General features: G+C 44.6%; 1 protein-coding gene across 4 annotated transcripts in view; it reads right to left on the bottom strand.

Annotated features, from left to right (window-relative positions):
• The window catches only part of Xpo5 (exportin 5), a 38,902-nt gene that overhangs the window by 3,337 nt on the left and 16,500 nt on the right, over nucleotides 1-19,065 (bottom strand). For 2 of the 4 annotated variants that reach the window (XM_063238811.1, XM_063238812.1), the window contains exons 14-26: nucleotides 17,760-17,893; nucleotides 15,317-15,472; nucleotides 12,200-12,241; nucleotides 11,856-11,945; nucleotides 11,062-11,261; nucleotides 9,783-9,882; nucleotides 8,865-9,046; nucleotides 5,346-5,446; nucleotides 3,763-3,859; nucleotides 2,845-2,980; nucleotides 1,643-1,741; nucleotides 958-1,004; nucleotides 496-593 (exon numbers count right to left, since the gene is read on the bottom strand). In XM_063238811.1, coding sequence (XP_063094881.1) covers nucleotides 496-593; nucleotides 958-1,004; nucleotides 1,643-1,741; nucleotides 2,845-2,980; nucleotides 3,763-3,859; nucleotides 5,346-5,446; nucleotides 8,865-9,046; nucleotides 9,783-9,882; nucleotides 11,062-11,261; nucleotides 11,856-11,945; nucleotides 12,200-12,241; nucleotides 15,317-15,472; nucleotides 17,760-17,893 — 1,482 coding nt within the window. Of the gene's footprint in view, nucleotides 1-495; nucleotides 597-957; nucleotides 1,005-1,642; nucleotides 1,742-2,844; nucleotides 2,981-3,762; nucleotides 3,860-5,345; nucleotides 5,447-8,864; nucleotides 9,047-9,782; nucleotides 9,883-11,061; nucleotides 11,262-11,855; nucleotides 11,946-12,199; nucleotides 12,242-15,316; nucleotides 15,473-17,759; nucleotides 17,894-19,065 lie in introns of all 4 variants that reach the window. The other 2 variants (XM_063238809.1, XM_063238810.1) reach the window with 1 other exon arrangement.

Below are 19,065 nucleotides of genomic sequence, written 5' to 3'. Positions count from 1 at the left end.
CCAAAGAGCAGCTTCATCTATAATAGCACAGAGGTCCTGAGGCCTGGCCAGCCTGTGCTCTGGTCCCTCTCATGTTCAGGTAGCAGGGAAGGTGAGGAATCCTGACGGAAAGTGACAGGGGCAACTGATAGATCCCTGTCTACTCTGCATCGCCCACCAATGAAATGGCCAAGTGCTGTTTGATTCAACATCTCCAGAAGCAGAAAAGAAAATTAATAACCTCCATGTACACAACAACTTAAAATTATCCCTACACTTTAATGAAAAATAGAAAACTATTTCCAAATATTATCTGAGTTTCTATTGACATGACAGCCTCATACTTGGCCGTACTATCCAGTTCGCAGTCCAAAAAATGTCCTTAAGTTGACTTAAGACTTAACTCGCTTCTGCTTCTTTCCCTGTTTTGGTACCAGGGTTTAAGCCAACCCCCACCCATCAGGTCAGTACTTGACCTAAGCCCATTTCCATGTGCAGCTCTTGGACATTACTTACTGATGAGGTCCATGACTTCACGGGTCAGCAGCCTCACCAGCTGCTCCTCCAGCATCTCCTGAGACTCGGGGTTTTCTTCCACAGATTCCTCTTCTCCACTGCTGAAAACCAAGGAGCTGGATCCCATGAGGGTTCAAAGACACAGGACCCGGAAAGCAGTAACCCCCCCAGCCTTTGGTGCCCTCCTGCCTCCTCTGACGCTGTGCTCTATTTGATTTGGGAAGGGACAGCAGGGGCCCACCAAGGGCCCTTCTGACCTGTGACTCTGGCCGAGATAAGGTGATGGAAGCTGCCCCCATGGAGGCAGGATTTCAGAGCCAGCCTGTCATGCATAGCGTGTCCAATGTCACCTGCCACCTTGGCTGAGAATGACTTTCACTCGCTGCCGCTCTAGCCCTGGATTGGCAGAATCCTTCCCTGCCCCTTGTTTCTCCAACCAAACCTGAGGGGGGGTGTCCTTACCATAGCAGGCTCCTCTGATTAATCACTTGCCACTTCTGGGAAAGCCGCTGGGGAAACACAAAGGAAGTATGTGCTAGGACCGGGAAAGGCCCAGAGGATGTATTATCCAAGGTCTGCTTCATGACAAAAATTAGCCAACGAGGACCCAGGTATCAATGATAGGCTTCCAAAATAGACCCCAGCAAAGTTAAAAAACAGACAAGTGGTTGTACACATCTGTAATCTCAGCTCCTTGGGAAGTTGAAGCAAGAGAATCACAAGTTTGAGGCCAGGCCAGGCCATTTAGTGGCCACTTGTCTCAAAGAGAGACGTATGTTAGCTCAGCTGTGAAACACCTGTCTAGAATGCATGAGGTCAGCACTAAAAATAAACCAGTGAGATATGGTTTTTATAACCTTGCTCCTGTCCATGCCAAGTCCAGCAGAAGAAACGTCTCTCTTCTCAGAATGGGTGGCACTTCTACAACACTGCCCGGCTGCTCCCTGCTTAATTTGAGTAAGGAACACAGACTGGGCAGGGAAGCACTGCCCTGACTGTGCCTCCTGTGCCATGAACAGGAGCTTGAGGTGGGCTGCACCTGGTGGGGCTGTGTTGGTCACTGAGTCAGTGACAAGTCTACAGGGCTGGTAGATTACACGTGAGCAGCCAGTCCCACAAGCATTCTGCCACGGTCCTGACCCCTTACCATGTGGAGGTAGGTGAACAGAGGTCCAAGGATGGGTGACACCAGGGCTTCATAGTGCTCTGGAGGACAGAAGAGCACCAGAGGCTTCACAAAGACCCGTGCGGTGGCAGGTTAAGGAGCTTAGTGTGTGAGCAAGGGTCCTTCCCCTGCAAGGTAGTGGACAGCAGCCCTGGAAAGAGCCAACACTAAAGGACCCAAGGTGCCAACAACTTGTGTTAACGGGAGTATTTTCATACTCTTTTCCTAAAACCTTGAGCTATATGGGCACTTGATTCTACTGTATTTTTAGTTCAACTGTCTTTCCTACTAGACTACACATCATGGCACTGGGCTGCCTATAAGTAGGGAGAGAAAAAAACCAGGACACACTTGAATTGGGCGTGGTGGCATCTACCTGCAATTCCAGCAATTAGGAAGCTGAAGCAGGAGGACTACCATGAGTTGAAGGCCAGCCAGGGTTACACAGTAAATGAGAATTTCAGAGTGAGACTCTGTAACAAAACCAAAACCAAGAAACCAACAAACAAAACAGGCTGAAAGAATAGGGTTACACAAGTTTGGTTTTGGTTTTCTCAGATGGGGTCTTGCTCTGTGGTTCAGGCTGGCCTTTAACACAGTAGGAAGCCCAAGCTGGTCTTGAGCTCATGGCAATCCTTCTGCCTTAGCCTCCTGAGTGCTGGTTATAGGCACGCACCACCAGGCCTGGCTCAAGTAATTCTTTGAAAAGGAAGCACCTAAGTGGGCACAGAGGTATTTATCGGTGATCCCAGAGGCTTAGAAGAGTGAGACAGGGAGGAGAGGGAAAGAGGACGTAGAAAGAACTAAGATGTGTTGTAAATATGCACCAAATCCCCATGATGAATGTGATCACTAGGTACTACACCTACGGACTAGTCAAAATTTAAAGAGGACCATTGTCAATCTTGGAGCCCAAGGTCAGCCTGGGGTAAAAGAACAACAAAATCTCACCTCAACAAAACAAAGCAAAATAAAATGGTGGGCAGTAAAGATCTATCCCCAAGGAAAAGCTTATAATGCTCAAATGAGCTCCAAAACCCGCTGGACACCTACATTCTTCGTCACGTCCCACAGTCCTTTCTTTCATGAGATGATGGCTTGCCTTGGATTCATGATTCCTTTCCCTCTTCCCTCTGCTTTCTGACTTTAGGTTATCTAGGACTTCAGATTTCAGGAAGGATATGCAACATGGGTCTGAGGCGGTAGTCGGGAATGTTGTTCAGGTTGACGAAGGCTGAACCGAGGAGCTGGGTGGCAAGGTCCTCCACGGTGTAGAAGTCCTGCTGCATGGAGGGGCCAGCCTTCCCGAGGATGTGGAAGCTGTGGGGCAGATTGTCAGCAGTGACAAACCCCACATCTACTGCAGTGGGCCCTGACTGCCCCAGGATTTCATTTCTAGTTCACAGTAAGAATATTTAGCTAGATAACCAATTATATTAATTTTTTAAAAGAACCTTAGCTTTTTTTTTTTTTTTTTTTTTTGCCTTTTTCCTTTATATTGGTACCAGGGATTGAACTCAGGACTGCCTGCTTGCAAGGCAGGCGCTTATGCCGCTGAGCCAAATCCCCAGCCCCCTTTTTTTGCTTTGCTTTGTTTTTGTTTTTAAAAGAACCTTAGCTTTAAAGATATGAATTAATCTTCTATGTACAGCGAGATGTTGGTAACCCAGGTCTTTCTTAGGGTACATGGCCTCACCGTGGAGTAGTGGACTGATCTGGCTCATTGAGGCCAAAGCCCATGCCTATGGTGTGTCCACACAGGCCACACCCAGGGCTCACAGACCAAGTGCTGGCCAGCAGCCTCCTACGACCTCATAGGAAGCAGCCACAGGCAGTGGGGCTGGGCGAAGGAAAGCAGCTCGCTGCCCCTCTTCTACAGTCTTTGATTTTATGTACCAGAAACAGCCAAGTTAGCATGACACATCAAGTCACAGCTAGGACTGTGAGGCTCATGACAATGACAAAAGAGGTGAACATAAAAAAATGAGTTGCCCATTGCAACTCATCTGTACACTAGAATTCTACATCAAAGGTTAACACCGCCAGGCCTAGGACACACACATCGTGGGAAGCTGCTGTGGAGAGGCAGTGAGCTTTCGTACCAGTTTTCATAGAGGGTGCTGAAGAAGCGCTGCATCCTCTCCAGGACGGTTTTGTAGACAGGGTAGTCATTGAGTTCCAAGAGAGGCTGAGGTAATCCTGCAGAGAAGGCCGGGTCAGGTGTTGCAAAGAATAGTGCCTTTCAGTGGTCAGACTGGCTTGGGTGTGCACCTATGAGGTCCACAAAGCAACTGGCTGTGCTCTTCCCATTGGAGGCACAAAGACCTTCTACTTAAGGTGGTCGGGCACACTCCCTTAGTAAGCAAAGGTGGACACCATTCATGGACCCACTACTCCAAACGGGACCCGGGTTTCCCCCGATGGGATCTGTACCAAAACAAAAGGACCCCTCTGTAAAGCACCCACCAAGTCAGGGAACCACTTTTTGTATGCGTAAACCAACCCCTACTTTTTATATTAATGGCAATATACATTTTAGGAGTTCTGGGGTTTTTTTTGTACTGGGAATTGAGCTTATGACCGTGTGCTGCAAGGCAAGCACTTGTGTGCTGAGCTAAATCCCTGACAGGAGTTCTGTTTTAACTGGTGCCTTCAACAGAAGATATATATTTTCTTCAATACAGATTTTAAGTGCAGTGGTATTCAGGGAAAAGATCCAGGACCACCTGTGCAAAGACAGACAGACATATGCTCTGGACAGGCGATAGAGCATTCTCCCTCTAGCTAACTTCACTGGTGGCCTGACCACAGTGAGAGCCAGGCTGTGGCCTGACCACAGTGAGCAGCCAGCACACAGACACGGGGACTGTGTTGGAGCAGCCCGAGGCTGCAGAGACAGACATGGGGGCTGGACAGCTTTGATACTACCACCTCTGGCTGCTAACCACCTCCCTAGCTCTGCTCCCTGAGCTCCAGTTAAGTTCTTCTCCTTGGTCTCAGGCCATCCCAAGCTCGTTGCTGCCTCTCTCAGGGCTTTGCCATTCTGCCTGCCCAACCCAGCCTCTTTGCTGGCCTTGTCAGCTGCCAATCATCCTTCAGGACTTTGTGGGAAGCAAATTTCTCCCTCTTTTCCAGTCTCTTTCCTAAGGAGGATTTACGTTGGGTCTCCCAAACAACAATGCCACAGAGCCCCACCACCTTTTTTTCTTAGCAAATACCAGCATCACTATTTTCCAGCTATTTTCATACTTTGTCAAGGGGAAAAATGAGCTAAAGTATTATTCTAATTAAGGTAACAAATAGGAAGTGGCTTATATTCTATTATTTTTAAAATGATGATTGTTTTTAAAATAATACATATATTACATATATGAAAGGCAAGAAAGTAATGCCTTTGCTAGTTAAAAGCCACAGTTTATTTATGATCTAGCAGCTCTAACACCACGGCATACTGGTTAAACACAAGGAGATGCTGGCTGGGGAAAAGTGCCTGTGAAGACCTCTGTGTGCTAAGATAATGAAGTAAACAGTTGTCCTTTAGAGCCTTAGGAATTCCACAAATGCATTTCTGAACAAACAGGTTGTCAAACAGAGCCAGATTAAGGAGGATAGGGCCTAAGGTAGACTGATGCTTTGGAGGAGCCCATTGGCGACACGGTGAGCTTGGAGGGTACAGTTTTCTTACCTAATATAGAAGATTTCTCTGCTTCCAGCATATCCAGGGCTTTGGCAAAAGGCTCAGCCATCTTGGTTTGCATCTCTGGTGCGTACAGTGTGTTGTGGGTTCTGAAAGAAACAAGAACAAAATGTTACACATCCTAGTCTGTGGCAGCAGAGGCAGTGGGTCTGACCTCGTGATTCAGTAAAGTTCCCCATCCACATGGACAGTAATGACACCATCAATGCTACTCCTTAGGGACAGAGAGGGTACGGACACTGGGCAGTCCCTGAAGGAAGTCTAGGGAAAGTGATGACTAGGGATAAATAGTAACTAACACTAAAGACCAGTGAGCACACAGACCAAATTCCAAGACAGCAAGACAACATGGAGCCCAAAAACCTGAATCCAGGTGTAATTCTTTTAACTCTGAGCTAGCGCTCTGATGTTCAGAGGGGTTTTCAGTCAGTTTACAACCTGAATCCAAAACACCTGTTAAGGTGCTCTGCTTTTCAGGTTCATAATTTGTTTAAGAACAGAACCTGCCAAGGTGGTCTGAGCTGCTGGGAGGAACATGGTCCCGAAACACACCCCCACCATAGTGACCTCCATAGGCAATAAAGAGCTTTGTCTGTTGGCATCGTGGACCCAACCCAAGTGCCTCTGACAGGCACAGCCCCTGCTCCGGTCCAGTGAATGCACAGAGCCACAGTGGGTGAATAACTGCTGATGTCTCTTCATAAAGGTAATCAGAAAGCACTTTGGTACACAGATGTGACGCATGCTAGTTAAGTACAATCACGTGTCACAAAAGGATGCTGGCCAACAGTGTATCACTCAGACAGTGGTCCTGCAAGACTGACAGTAATGCAACTGAGAAAGTCTCTCAGAGATGAAGCAGCTGTCACACAGCACTGCAGACAGTTATGCGTGTGTGCAGGTGCTGGGGTACACAAACCCTACTGCACTGCCAGGCACATAAAAATGCAGCCCACACTGTCGTTATCCAGATGGGACGTCATAATACTTGACACTGATAATGATGTTATTAGTTTAAACGTTTACCATATTTGCTTGTGTGTGTGTGTGTGTGTGTGTGTGAGAGAGAGAGAGAGAGAGAGAGAGAGAGAGAGAGAGAGAGACACACACACACACAGTGGCCTCATTACACGGCCTGGGCCAGTCTTAAATCATGGGCTCAAAGGATCCATGCCCCTCAAATTCCCAACAAAGCTGGGAATACAGTCGTTCACCACCAGGCCTGGCTTGTGTCTTGGTTTGGAACAAAATTTACACTGTAAGAGAGTTGAGCACCATGTTATACACATGTAGTCCCAGTTACCCAGGAGGCTGGTGCAGTGAGACCAAATTCCAAGACAGCAAGACAACAGTGGAGCCCAAAAACCCGAATCCAATTATAATTCTTTTAAATTTGAACTAACGCTATGATGTTCAAGGGGTTTTCAGTCGTGAAAACCTGGACCAGTTCAAAAGCTGGATCCAAAACAGGTGCTAAGAGAACTGTAAGTTCAAGGCCAGCCTGGGCAACACAGTGAGACTGTCTCAAAAAAATGAACAAAAAGTAAAAACGTATAGAATTGTTTATAGAATAAGGGCACAGAGCTAGGGATATAGCTCAGTGGTACAAGTGGCTGTCTGTTAAGTGCAAGGTCATGAGTTTAATTCCCAGTACCTACCCCCCCAAAAAAACCTTTTAGATAAAGTTAGTTCATTATTGAAGATTTTCTTTTCTTTTGTTTTCTTTCTTTCTTTTTGAGACAGGGTCTTGCTATGCAGTCCAGGCTGGCCTTAAACCCACTATGTAGTTGAAGCTGGCATTGAGTTCTTGGCCATTCTCCTGAGTTCTGGGATTATAGGTGGGTAGTACCATGCTCAGATTTTTTTTTTTAAATCATTTTATAAAAGTATTGATTTTGGGGCTGGGGATTTAGCTCAGCGGCATAAGCGCCTGCCTTGCAAGTAGGCAGTTGTTGAGTTCGATCCCTGGTACCGATAAAAAGGGAAAAGACAAAAAAAAAAAAAAAAAAAAAAAGTATTGAACTCTTAGAAAAATATCACACTAACAAAAGTACTATTGTCTTGAGTGCACCTCACCCAATCAAGAATGAGCATTGTCTCTCGGTTTAGTTTTCTGCATGTGGATTTTGGTCAGAAGCCTAAAATCTCTGGGCCAATGAGTCTCTAGATATATAATGTCGTCTTTTCCCCATGTGTCTAGGCTTCAGAACTTACAGGTTTCAAAACCATGAACATGGAAATCAGCCTTTCCTTGACCACTTTTGCTACTATCATGTAAGTCTATCTCTTTATTGCAATGTCTTCTTTTGAAATCAGAACCATGCCAACTCTGCCAGGCAGTGTGGCCTTCTAATTTGGTCAATCATTCCCTAAAGCCTTTGATTCCTAGGCTTCAGTATCTGTGGTTGGGAAGGCTCCCCTGTGATTTGACAATATGGTCTGCCCAGGTGAGACTCTCTGGACCTTTGGGTCAGAAGCCAGAAAGAACATGAAAAAAGCACCCAGTGTATAAATACTGTGAGACTGACATACTATGAGACATAAAAAGCAATCTTGGCATACTTTCATTGTGTCTTTAAATTTACCACTAACAATATAAATAACTGAACAAAAAAAAGAAGGTACTCATATTGTACTCTCGACAATAGAGTTAAATTCCATCATAAACCTCTCTTTCTCTTTAGATAGCACTCCTGAATCATGAAACATGTATGCAGTAAATAGCCGGCCTGGCAGCCTCCACTAACTCTGCAATGGATTATCTCAAATAACCCCAAACAGGATCTCTGAAACTTTAATGTGTACAGAGGCCACCTGGGAATCTTGCTAAAGCCAGATTCTGATCTGCTATATGGAGAAGGAGCCCTCAGTCTGCCTTTAGACATGGGCTCAGGTGACAATGGAGGCTGCTGGTCTTAAGATTCTGCAGTTAAAATGTGTCACACTTTCCTCTGACAGGTCTGGTCCATTAGAGTTCAGGCATCACCGCTAGGCTCACATCAGGCCACAGAACAACACCTAGAGAAGCCTCACTTTGAAAGCAGCTAGAGCCAGGCATAGTGGTGATCCCAACACTCAGGAGGGCTGAGGCAGAAGAATCACCTTGAGTACAAAACCAATCAGGGCTACAAAGTGAGACCTTGTCTCAAAAAAAATTGAAAAAGGGGGCTGGGGATTTAGCTCAGCGGCATAAGCGCCTGCCTTGCAAGTAGGCACTCGTGAGTTCGATCCCCGGTACCGATAAAAAGGAAAAAGACAAAAAAAAAAAATTGAAAAAGGCCCTTTTGGGATCAGCTCTCAACAGGTTCCCCTGGGTTTCCATGGAATGTAAGCCTTTCACAAATGTGAGCTATAATTTGTAAAACTAACAGACAGCTCCCTTCTAGAAAGAATTAGGACTTAATCCCTCATTCCCACTGTCGTAAGTCACATTGTCTGATTAAAATTTTGAAAAGCCTTACTATAAACAGGAAAAAGCAACACAGACAAACTACTATTTTGACTGACCTTATAAGGGCAAGCAAATTGTCCAGCAGTTTCAGAACCTGTTCTGTGCAGGGGTTGCGGAAGATGGGGCTCCCACTGGGCGTATAGCCAACCATGAAGCCCCCGGCTTTGGCTTCTTCTAGGTCACTAGGCCAGCAAGTTCGCTTCACGACACCCAGGATGCTGTACACACAAAAGCTTATCTACAGGAAAGCAAGAAAGAAGATAAACTTAAGAGGAAAGAAAACACAAAGCACTGTTAGATACATCCACTGGTGTGGCCAAAGTGTCAGGCTAAAGACAGGACACCCCTGCACTCCATAAGATCTCTGTCCTTTCCTCTAAGGGCAAGTCCAAGAGCAGTCCCTGCACTGCCATTTTCAGGACCAGGGTGTCCCTGGAGCTTCCCTGCCATTGGGAAGATTGGGCTATCTTTCCAGGGCTTGGGGACCTCACTGGCAGGGTGGAAGAATGGGCCAACATGAGATACTCAGGCTGCCACTGTTCCCTGCAGCCTGGAGCTTGGCAGCTTCTTCCCTCAGCCTTCCTCAAGGTTACTGACTGTGACTGGGGCCTTGAGAGAGCAAGGAACAATGCTTATCTGAGGATCAAAGCACTGTGACGCCTCAGGTCTCAGGCCAGGCCAATGATCAGAACTTTCTACAGCACAGAGCGACCACAGGGACAAACTGCTTCCTCCCTATCCCTTCAGAGCCTAGAGATCTTTAAAGCCAGAAGAATGACTCCACAGCAAAGAGGACGTGCTCTGGAATGGGAATTACCTCAAGAAATCAGAACCAAAGGAGAAGAGAAAGGAGCTCAGAAGTGGAGACTCTTAGGCTTTACACTGGTATAGATGAAGCTGATCTAGGAGGGACTTGGCCAGTGGCATCCTGCTCCTGCCTGCAGCCCACACAACTGCCCACCCTGAAGTCTTACTCGAGCGCGGTTGAAACCACAGGGGTCCTCCACGTCAGGGTCACAGCTTTCCACATCTGCACCCACGTAGGCAAGGAAAGCATCAACATCGGACAGCACTCTGCGGGACGGCAGGGAGAGTGGTTATGTTCGTGGTTTTTTTTTTTTGTCTTTTTCTTTTTTATCGGTACCAGGGATCGAACTCACGACTGCCTGCTTGCAAGGCAGGCGCTTATGCCGCTGAGCTAAATCCCCAGCCCCATGTACTGACTTTTAATAAGGACAACTTCATGAGGGCTACACAGTGAATTATCTAGTCCCAAAATACAGTTTTTATAGTGAATTGAATCCATCATAGGAAGGCTTAAATTTTCTACTCCCAAATATTTTTAACAACAATTTAAGAATTTATTATTTTGTTGGTTGTGGTGGCTCACTCCTATAATCCCAGCACTTGGCAGGAGGATTGCCATGAGTTTAAGGCCAATCTCAGCTATACAGTGAGTTCAAGGCCAGTCTGAACTACATGATAAGACCCTGTCTCTAAATAAATAAATACATTTTAAACAATTTTAAAAAGTGAAAAATGAAAAAAAAAAAAGGTGAAAAATGATAAAATTTTTTTAAAAAAGTTTTTTTTGTAGCACTGGGAATTAAACTCAAAGACTGCACCAAGCTACATTCATAGCCTTGCCCTTCTCCACTTTTTAAATCTTGAGACAATATCTCACTAAACTGCCCAGCCCAGGCTGGGCCCAAACTTACAATCCTCCTGCCTCAGTCTCCCAAAGTGCTGAGATCAGAGGCATGCACCACTGTGCCCAGCCTGCCCTCAACAGCAGATAAACTTGAGAAGGTAAAGAGGAAAACTGTTTTTTTGGTCTTTTTTGAGACGGGGCCTCGCTATGCAGTTCAGGCTGGCCTTGAGCTCACTTTGTAGCCCAGGCGAGTCTAGAACTCACAACAATCCTCCCACCTCAGCCTCCCAAGTGCTGGGATTACAGGCGTGAGCCACCACGCCCGGCTACTAGGAAAGCATTTTTGCCGGAAAGAATGTCTCTGTTTTGCCCAGCCTTTTCGGGCCATTCTTATCCCCCCAATGGTGCACCTGCTGCAACCCAGGCCCCTTGAGCTGCACTCTGCACCCCACAACCATGCTTTCATCCTATGTCCACTGCGGCTACACTTCTGTAAACGAAGTGGCATTGTCAGAGGTTGGATTATAAAAGGCCACTGTCAAAGGGCTTCAGACGTCACTGACAGCAGCTGGCCCCAAGACACCCAATGACTGCTGTGCCACCTGCGCATTTCCTCAGAAAGCCAGATGCTGGCCACCGGCGCCATCAGCTCCTCCAGGAACATCTTCTGGCGCTCGTAGTTCTTGAAGTGGTTGCTGATGAGCACCAGAGCCTCCATGAGAGCACACTTCTCCATCTGCGTGAGCAGCAGCTCGTTGGAGAACAGCTGCTTCACGTGGCTGTACAGCGTGTCAAAACTGGGCTGTGGAAGGGAGAAAAATCAGCAATGGTGACATCCTGATCTTCAGGGAGTCGTGGGTACCGTAGGGAGGAAGGGGAGAGTAGCAATGCAGCCCCACAGAGGACAGTCACTGGGTCCCAATGCTCTTCTTTTGCCTGAGCAACAAGGCAATTATGCAGAGGACAGTTCCTGCCTGAGTGGATTCCTGGGATCTCCTACAGCACAAGTGAGAAACAACTTCTACATCAGCACTGCAGTATATCAGAAAAGTGATTTCTGATTAATGTGTATAATGCTAGATTTCTTACAGAACTTCCACTCCCTAAAGGGATGGAATTTTCATCTGGCTTCTCTCAAGGTTCAGCATGTCATTTAGCAATAGTAATTACAGGCATCCCATAGCAAAGAGCTGTCACACATTTCTAATGGGAAACTTCAGGGAGCCATCTGGATGAAACATATGCATTTTGAGGGAACGTATCTGAATTTTAACTGCTCTATTGAAAGGATGCTCTACTTAAGAAGACTCATTCTGTGCAAAGCTACAGTTCCCAGCTTTTCCTTTCTGGGAGTGTTTCAAGAACTGCGTTTACACAGAAGTATAACCAAGCTCACCAGCACAAGCTCAGGGTAGTCGCGGCACATCTTGATGATTGACGAGCACGCATGCCTCCTCACATTCCTCACTGCTCGTGTGCGAGGGGCCTGGAAGAGACATTGCACAACCTTGGGGTCACTTCTGAGACAAGTTACTAATAGTATGCAGAGTCACATCAACATCCCAGTCTCAGGCAAATTCACAATGACTTTCTTTCTAGGGCCAAACACCTTGTGACCACCTCCTGCTTCTCCTAACCCACCCTGCTACAGACAAATCTAGACTAAGTACTGCCATTCACACTTTGGCTCCTAAGGATTTAGAATGTGCTAGTTTAATTAATGCTTATTTATTTATTTACCTTATTTTCATCAATACTTTCAAAAGTGACAGATGAAAAGAGCTAAGGGGAGAGACAGAGAGAGAAAAGGTTACTCATGCATTTTAAAATAGTTATCATGAAATTTCCAACAAAATCCTGGAAATGTGTTTTCACTAACAATACCAAAAAGCTTCCTCCTAGAGTTACAAGCCTTTGGACATCCATTTTCTCAACCACTTCTGCAAGAGGCTTAAGATTTGCAATTTTGCCATTGAAACATTTTACACATGCCATCATTCAAACAACCCAATTACAGCAATACTCTCTTCTACTGTTCATCACAGAGGGTGATCTACCCTCCCAAGACATTTTACAACTTCCCCTTTACCCCTTAACAATATGCAGAATGACTGCTTGGGCGGCCACTGTGACAGAATCACGTGGAAGTAAAAGCCTAAACAACCCACTAAGCAGTTCAACTCTATTTTTTTTGTCTTTTTCATTTTTATCGGTACCAAGGATCGAACTCACGACCGCCTGCTTGCAAGGCAAGTGCTTATGCCACTGAGCTAAATCCCCAGCCCCCAGTCAACTCTTAGAGAATGCCTGTTCCAAAATGTACGTCTACTCTCCTAAAGTTCTGCTGGACTAGGACAGTGCTTTCTTCCGTTGAGGCTTGTCATCTTTGCCACTCTCCTCCAGTGATGACACCCCCACCAAGTCTACACACATATCCTCAGTCAGACTTCTCTTCTAGTCTTGAAACTTCTATGATGACAATGCCTTAATTTTTAAAACAATGATTGTTCTATTAGCACATACTTGAGCACTGATGCTTCAGCTCCTTGTGTGGAGCTGGCACATGTACACAGCACACCTTAATTTCTCTTCTCGTCCTCTATTGCTCCTCTGCCTCCCACTCCATGCATCTCTTGGTCTCTTACCCAGTTGAGACAGATCTCCCTAACTTCCTATTATCTGTCTTTTAGTTTGCTTTCTCTTTAATAATTTGGCTTTCTCATATAAGAGATAACATGTGATATGTAAGCTTATGGGTCTGATTTATTTCACTTAATACTAAGTCTCAATGTGCATCCACCTTCCCACATAAACTCAAGTTTATGTTTCTTCGTGGCAGAATAGTCCTCTGTTATGTATGAAGACCACAATTTCTTTTTCCATTCATCTGCTGACAGACATATAGGTTGCTTCCAAAATTTAGCTGTTAGGAATTGTGTTGTTACAATACATGTATCTAAAATAGACCACTGTGATACGTTGTTGAACATTTTTTCATGTTTTTATTGGCCATTTCTTTTCTTTCTTTCTTTTTTTTTTTTTTTTTTTGCAGACTGCCTCTTGATTATTATTCCCTGAGTCCTCTTAAGGAAAAGAAGTTTTCGCTTTGTCTTTTTGAGACAGGGTTCACTATGCCGTTCAGGCTGGCCTTGAACTCATAGCGATCTTCTTGCCTCAGCCTGCTGAATGTTGGGATTGCTGTGTCCAGCTGCATATCTTCTTCTGATAAGTATCTATTCATTTCAGTTGCCTACTTTTTGATTGGGACTTTTATTTTTGGAGTCTAATTTTTCAAAATTATCTAAACAGTCTAGACATTAGTCCTCTATCCAAGGAATAGCTCATAAAGATGTCTTCCCATTCTGTATGCTGTCTTTTGACTCTGTTGGTTGTTTCTTTTGCTGTGTAGAAGCCTTTTAATTTGACATGATCCCATTTATTCATTTTTGGTACTCTTTCCTGTATAACCAGGATTCTATTCGGAAAGTTTTAGCCTACATCAGTGACTTTAAGAATTTACCTACTTTATTTTCCAACAGGCTGTTTCTGTTTCAGCATTTAATTCTTTGATCCATTTTGATTTTAGTTTAGCCCATGGTGAAAGCCATGGGTCCAGATTCAATCTTCTGCATGTGGATTGCCAGTTTCCCAACATCATTTATCAAAGGAACTGTTTTCCTCCACTGTATAGCTTTGGTCCTGTATAGCTTTTTGTCAAAGATCAAAAAGCTGAATGTTCCTGGGGTTGTTTCTACATCCTCTATTCTGTTCCACTAATTCTCAAGTTTGTTTTTTTGTGGGTATCATGCTGTTTATTTTTACCATGCTGTATAATCACTGTAACTTTGTAATATACTTCAATCAAGTTCAGGATTGTGATGCCTTCCGCTGTGCTCTTGTTCCCCAGTATTGCTTCTGCTATTCTGGCTCTCTTCTGGTTCCACATGAACTTTAAGATGGCTTTTCCAGTTCTGTGAAGACTATTATTGATACATATTTTTTTTTTTGTCTTTTTTTTATCGGTACCGGGGATCAAACTCAAGGCAGGTGCTTATGCCGCTGAGCTAAATCCCCAGCCCCCTACTATTGATATTTTTATTGGGATTGTGTTACACCTGCATATATGAACAATATCTAAATTGTATCTCATCGTTTTCAGAGTTTAGATCTGTGGTGGTGAACTGATGGCATCTGTGCTGCAGCATGCTGTTTGTTATCAATGAAAGCTCTAAAAGGTTCACCACTATTGGTTCAAGACTCTTTCTTTCTTTTTATATTGAGACAGGGTCTCATTATGCAGTTCAGGCTAGCCTCAAATTTGTAGCAATCCTCCAGCCTCAGCCTCCTGACAGCTGGGATTACAGGCATGCACCACCACACCTAACTCTGATCTAGACTTTCAAACTCAGCTAATCTATTGGGAGTTTTCTCCACCAAGATGTTTCTCCTATCCATAACACCTCCTCTTCTTACTCTTTCTCTCTCCTGATCCAGTATTCTCACTCAGGCAGAGGCTCTGATGCCCACCTTGTTTAAAACGGGCATCTCAAGACCTGTCCATGCTCTTCCTTCCTCTCCTGACCCAGATCCCAACCATGGTTCTCCCTCCTGCAGCTCCTCTTTTCCTCTTTCCACCATGTAAGCTCATTAAGTGCAAGGGCACATGGGTGCAGCATCTGCTTATGTGCCATTCTTCCTACAGAGCTGCCAGAGGGTAACGTTCTAGCACGGGGTTGGAGTGAGTACTGGGAAACATGACAAATGAAAACACACATGAGTGTTTATTAGTTTGCCTCACCGACCTTCAAAAAGTATCAATTACAATTAGCTTGAGAATATTAAGAAGGTGGCCTTTACCTTAGAGAAGACTTGAGGCAGGAACTCTGGCCTGTAGGTAACAAAGGAGAACAGTGCTGAGATGTTAGTCAGGACACAGGACAGGATGAGTGGGTCCTTGGTCTCAAAGCTCAGGACCATCTGCAACAGCTCTATGCCATCGTTGACAGGGATTGCCTACAAGACAGACACAGAAAGGAGGCTAACAGGGTGCCCATTATGATATATGATTTTATATATTGCTTTTTAAAATTCTTTACTTTTTTTTTTGGTATTGGAGATCGGACTCACAACCTCACGCTGGCCAGGCAGGCACTTGTGCTGCTGACCTACACTCCCACACTCCAATTTTTAAAATTCTAAGCATAGCCAGATTCTGCCATATTAGGGATATACCACTATCTGGAAAATGTTTCCAGTTCTCCACTATTGCAAATAATATGCATCATTAATAAACACTTTCTTTGAATCTTCAGCTATTGGGACTTTTGGGCCTGGCTCACAATGTGGGGTCAAAAGTATGACGACTATTTCAGTGTCGTTCTTCTTTATAGGTTTTATCAATAGATTTGTTATGCAATGTGCCCTTCTACTATCCCCTCAAACCTTGACTTACCAGGCAAACTAAAGTCTGAACACATTTTCAGATGCTAGCTACCGTTAGCTTCTCTTCCACGCATTTCTGTCTTTTGTGTATTTCTCCACTGGATTCTAGTGCTTTCCATTCCAACACACAGAATATTATTATTATGAAAACTCCAGGCATACAAAAAGGTATCACTAGGACTCTGTTGACCCTTATGTGCCCACTTTCGTGACATGACATTACGGATACAGGAAGGAGGGAGGGAGCAGAGAGCTGACACGCTCTGGGCAGAACTTTCTTTTCAGCCCTGGAAGGGGCCTCTCCCGCTGGTTTGTGTTCACAAAGTCACAGAGTTTCCAATTCCATTGTACTTTTGCCATACGTGTGCACATTCCTGACTGCACAGTGCTATGCATTCTGTTTCGTGCTTAGGTATTTTGGATTCACATTATGTTGCAATGAGACTCCTCCTTATTCCCAGTGGAGCCCTTATCCATTTACACTGCTCTAGCACACACTAAGTACAATCTATTAACTGGTTCTTTAGCTGGTTGCTGTTTGTTCTTCTCCTCTTGGCTTAATACAAAAGCCTTTTATAAACACAGCGTGTTTCCGTACATGTACCAGGTTTTGCTACAGCACAAAACTAAGAGTGAAGTTGGGATACAAATCTTTGACTAGGTATCACTGAATTGTGTGACAAAGTTATGGGGTCAATCATTCACTGTAGGTCACGTTTCACTTTTCATTGCTTTTTGTTTTCTTTTTTGTCTTTTTTTTCATTTTTATCGGTACCAGGGATCGAACTCATGACTGCCTGCTTGCAAGGCAGGCGCTTATGCCGCTGAGCTAAATCCCCAGCCCTCACTTTTTATATTAAGGAAATTAACCTCATATTTATTGCAAATGTTATTTCAAGTTTGCCTTTTAATAGTTTTGAGTTTAAAAGCATATGTAGTGTTCATTAATTTTTTAGTGATTACTTTTTTCTTTCTCCCCTTTTGCCCAAATAGTTATTTATTAAATAATCTAATCCTGCTTGATTCTTTGGCCTGCCTATGTACATTTCAGGTTGTTTCTGAGTTATTTTATCTCAATGAGCTATGCCTAATGCCAGTACCGTACTACTCTGAAATACGATGGCTGGAAATATTAGCTCAATAACAGATGCTTGGGCTCTAACATTCAATCCTCAGCACAGGGCATGGGGAGGCTTAAGGTAACAAAGAAAATCATTGGATGCTTTATATTTTACTATCTGGGCCGACAAATTGATCTTCCTCTTCAAAATGTGGCATTTTTTCCTCCAGTCATTTCCTACATCGACTCACTCCTAAGCAAAGCTCCATGCAAGGCCATGAGAAGTTATCAGACCTGGGCATGGTGGTATGCGTCTATAAAACCTGGGACTCCGGAAGGTGAGGCTGTGAGTTTGAGGTCAGCCTGGACTACATAGTGAGTTCAAGGCCAGGCTGAACTGCATAGTGAGACCCCATAGTCTCAAAAAACAACCTAACCACTTATCATTCTTCAAAGGGAGAGGATACTGACAGGCCGACATTCTGTCTACCTGCCATGAACTAGGACAGACACAGGACGACCACTGCCTCTCAGGTTAGGCAGTTCAAAAGCCCCTTCCCTGTCCTCCCTGCAGCAGTGGCTCCTGGTGTTAAATGTTGTAGGGCTCTGTGTCAAGGAGACCTAAGTTCTGGTCCCAGCTCTGCCCTCTGCTAGCAGTTTGAACAGGACAGTAGGTTACTCCACTCCTCTAACCTCTGTGCCCTCTTCTGTGAGATGCAGGTCCACAGACTTTCTTACTGCTCTGTAACAGATACCAGAAATCACCATGATGCAGGCAGCACAGGAATCATTACTTACTTCTTTCTCTAGTGTCCGAAACATCTGGTTGATCACACTTTCCAGGAAGAAAGTCATGGCTTCCCACTGCACAAAGGAAGGCGAGAAGACGGAGCAGAGGGTTCCCTCACCAGTTCCAGCTGCAGGGGAACAGGCTTTGAAAAACATAGCAAATGCCTATCAGCAAGGCAGGGTTGCACAAGATGGAGACAACAGAGCCTTAGAGACCACCTGGGAAACTCAGAGTTGAAAGGAAATATCCAATACTTTGTAGCTTGGGCAAAAAAGACAAAGTGAACGTGGACATGGAGGTGTACTTTTATAATCCCAGTACTCCAGGAGGCTGATGCAGAAGGACCACAGGTTCCAGCCACGCCTGGGCACTTAGTGACTTAAACAGGACACTGTCTCAAAATTTAAAAAACAAGAAAAAAGGCTAGGGATATAGGCCCTGGGTTAAATTCCTAGTACCACAAACAAAACAAGCCTTAGAGAGATTGGCTTGCACTTATCTACTAGGCTAAGTGTGACATGTTTGAAGACACAGAAGGATTCCTACCCTATTTCCATCTATTAACAAAGAGTTGTCTGAATTCCCCCTTGGGAACCTTGTCTGTTTAGGATATGCATGTAATTAATTTTTCTCCCACCCACCTTTATAATCTGCCCATGAGAAGCTAAATAATTAAGATATTTGAGACCATAACTGTTCCACCAGAGAAAAGACATAAGCTATGAAATGCAGCTTCATATCCAATAGCCCCATAACATCTGTAAAGGCTATGTCTACTGAACTGTGTCCTCCTTCAAATTCATAAACAAGACCAAAGTACACTGCTCAAACAACCAGACAGACAAAAAGATGTATCCACTACCTTCTTGCTTCCACGTAGTACTTATTAATTAGTTTATCTTGATGAAACATAACTGGTTCTCCTCCAAATTTCAAGTTGCCACTGTCACTGAACTTCAGTGGTGCTTTGTAAACCTGACTGCTAAGTAAGTCTCAGGTCAAGTAATCGGTGTACTTGGAAATGACCATCGTTGCTATGGAGCTTTTCTAAACAATGATTGTGACTCGCACTGCTTAATTCACCCTTGTTGCTTTTCTAATCCTGTTGTGTGCAATATGCATTAGTGAGACAGAAAAATACAGGTAAGTTAATGGGCTGATCCATTTGGGTAGGGGGAGGTTATTCTAATTTTGTATACAGTGGGGTTTTCCAAATGACACTGGGGAGTCAGCTCCCAATGGGGAGCTGAGTGACACGGAAAGGCTCCATACTGTTCCTAACAGGAGATCTACTAACAATGCTATGCATGTACT

Source organism: Cavia porcellus, unplaced genomic scaffold, assembly GCF_034190915.1.
Source record: "Cavia porcellus strain 051 isolate PalLab524CR breed Dunkin Hartley unplaced genomic scaffold, mCavPor4.1 scaffold_28, whole genome shotgun sequence".
NCBI lineage: Eukaryota > Metazoa > Chordata > Mammalia > Rodentia > Caviidae > Cavia > Cavia porcellus.
The sequence above is the reverse complement of the archived record's forward strand: the minus strand, read 5'-3'. Positions and strand labels throughout refer to the sequence as shown.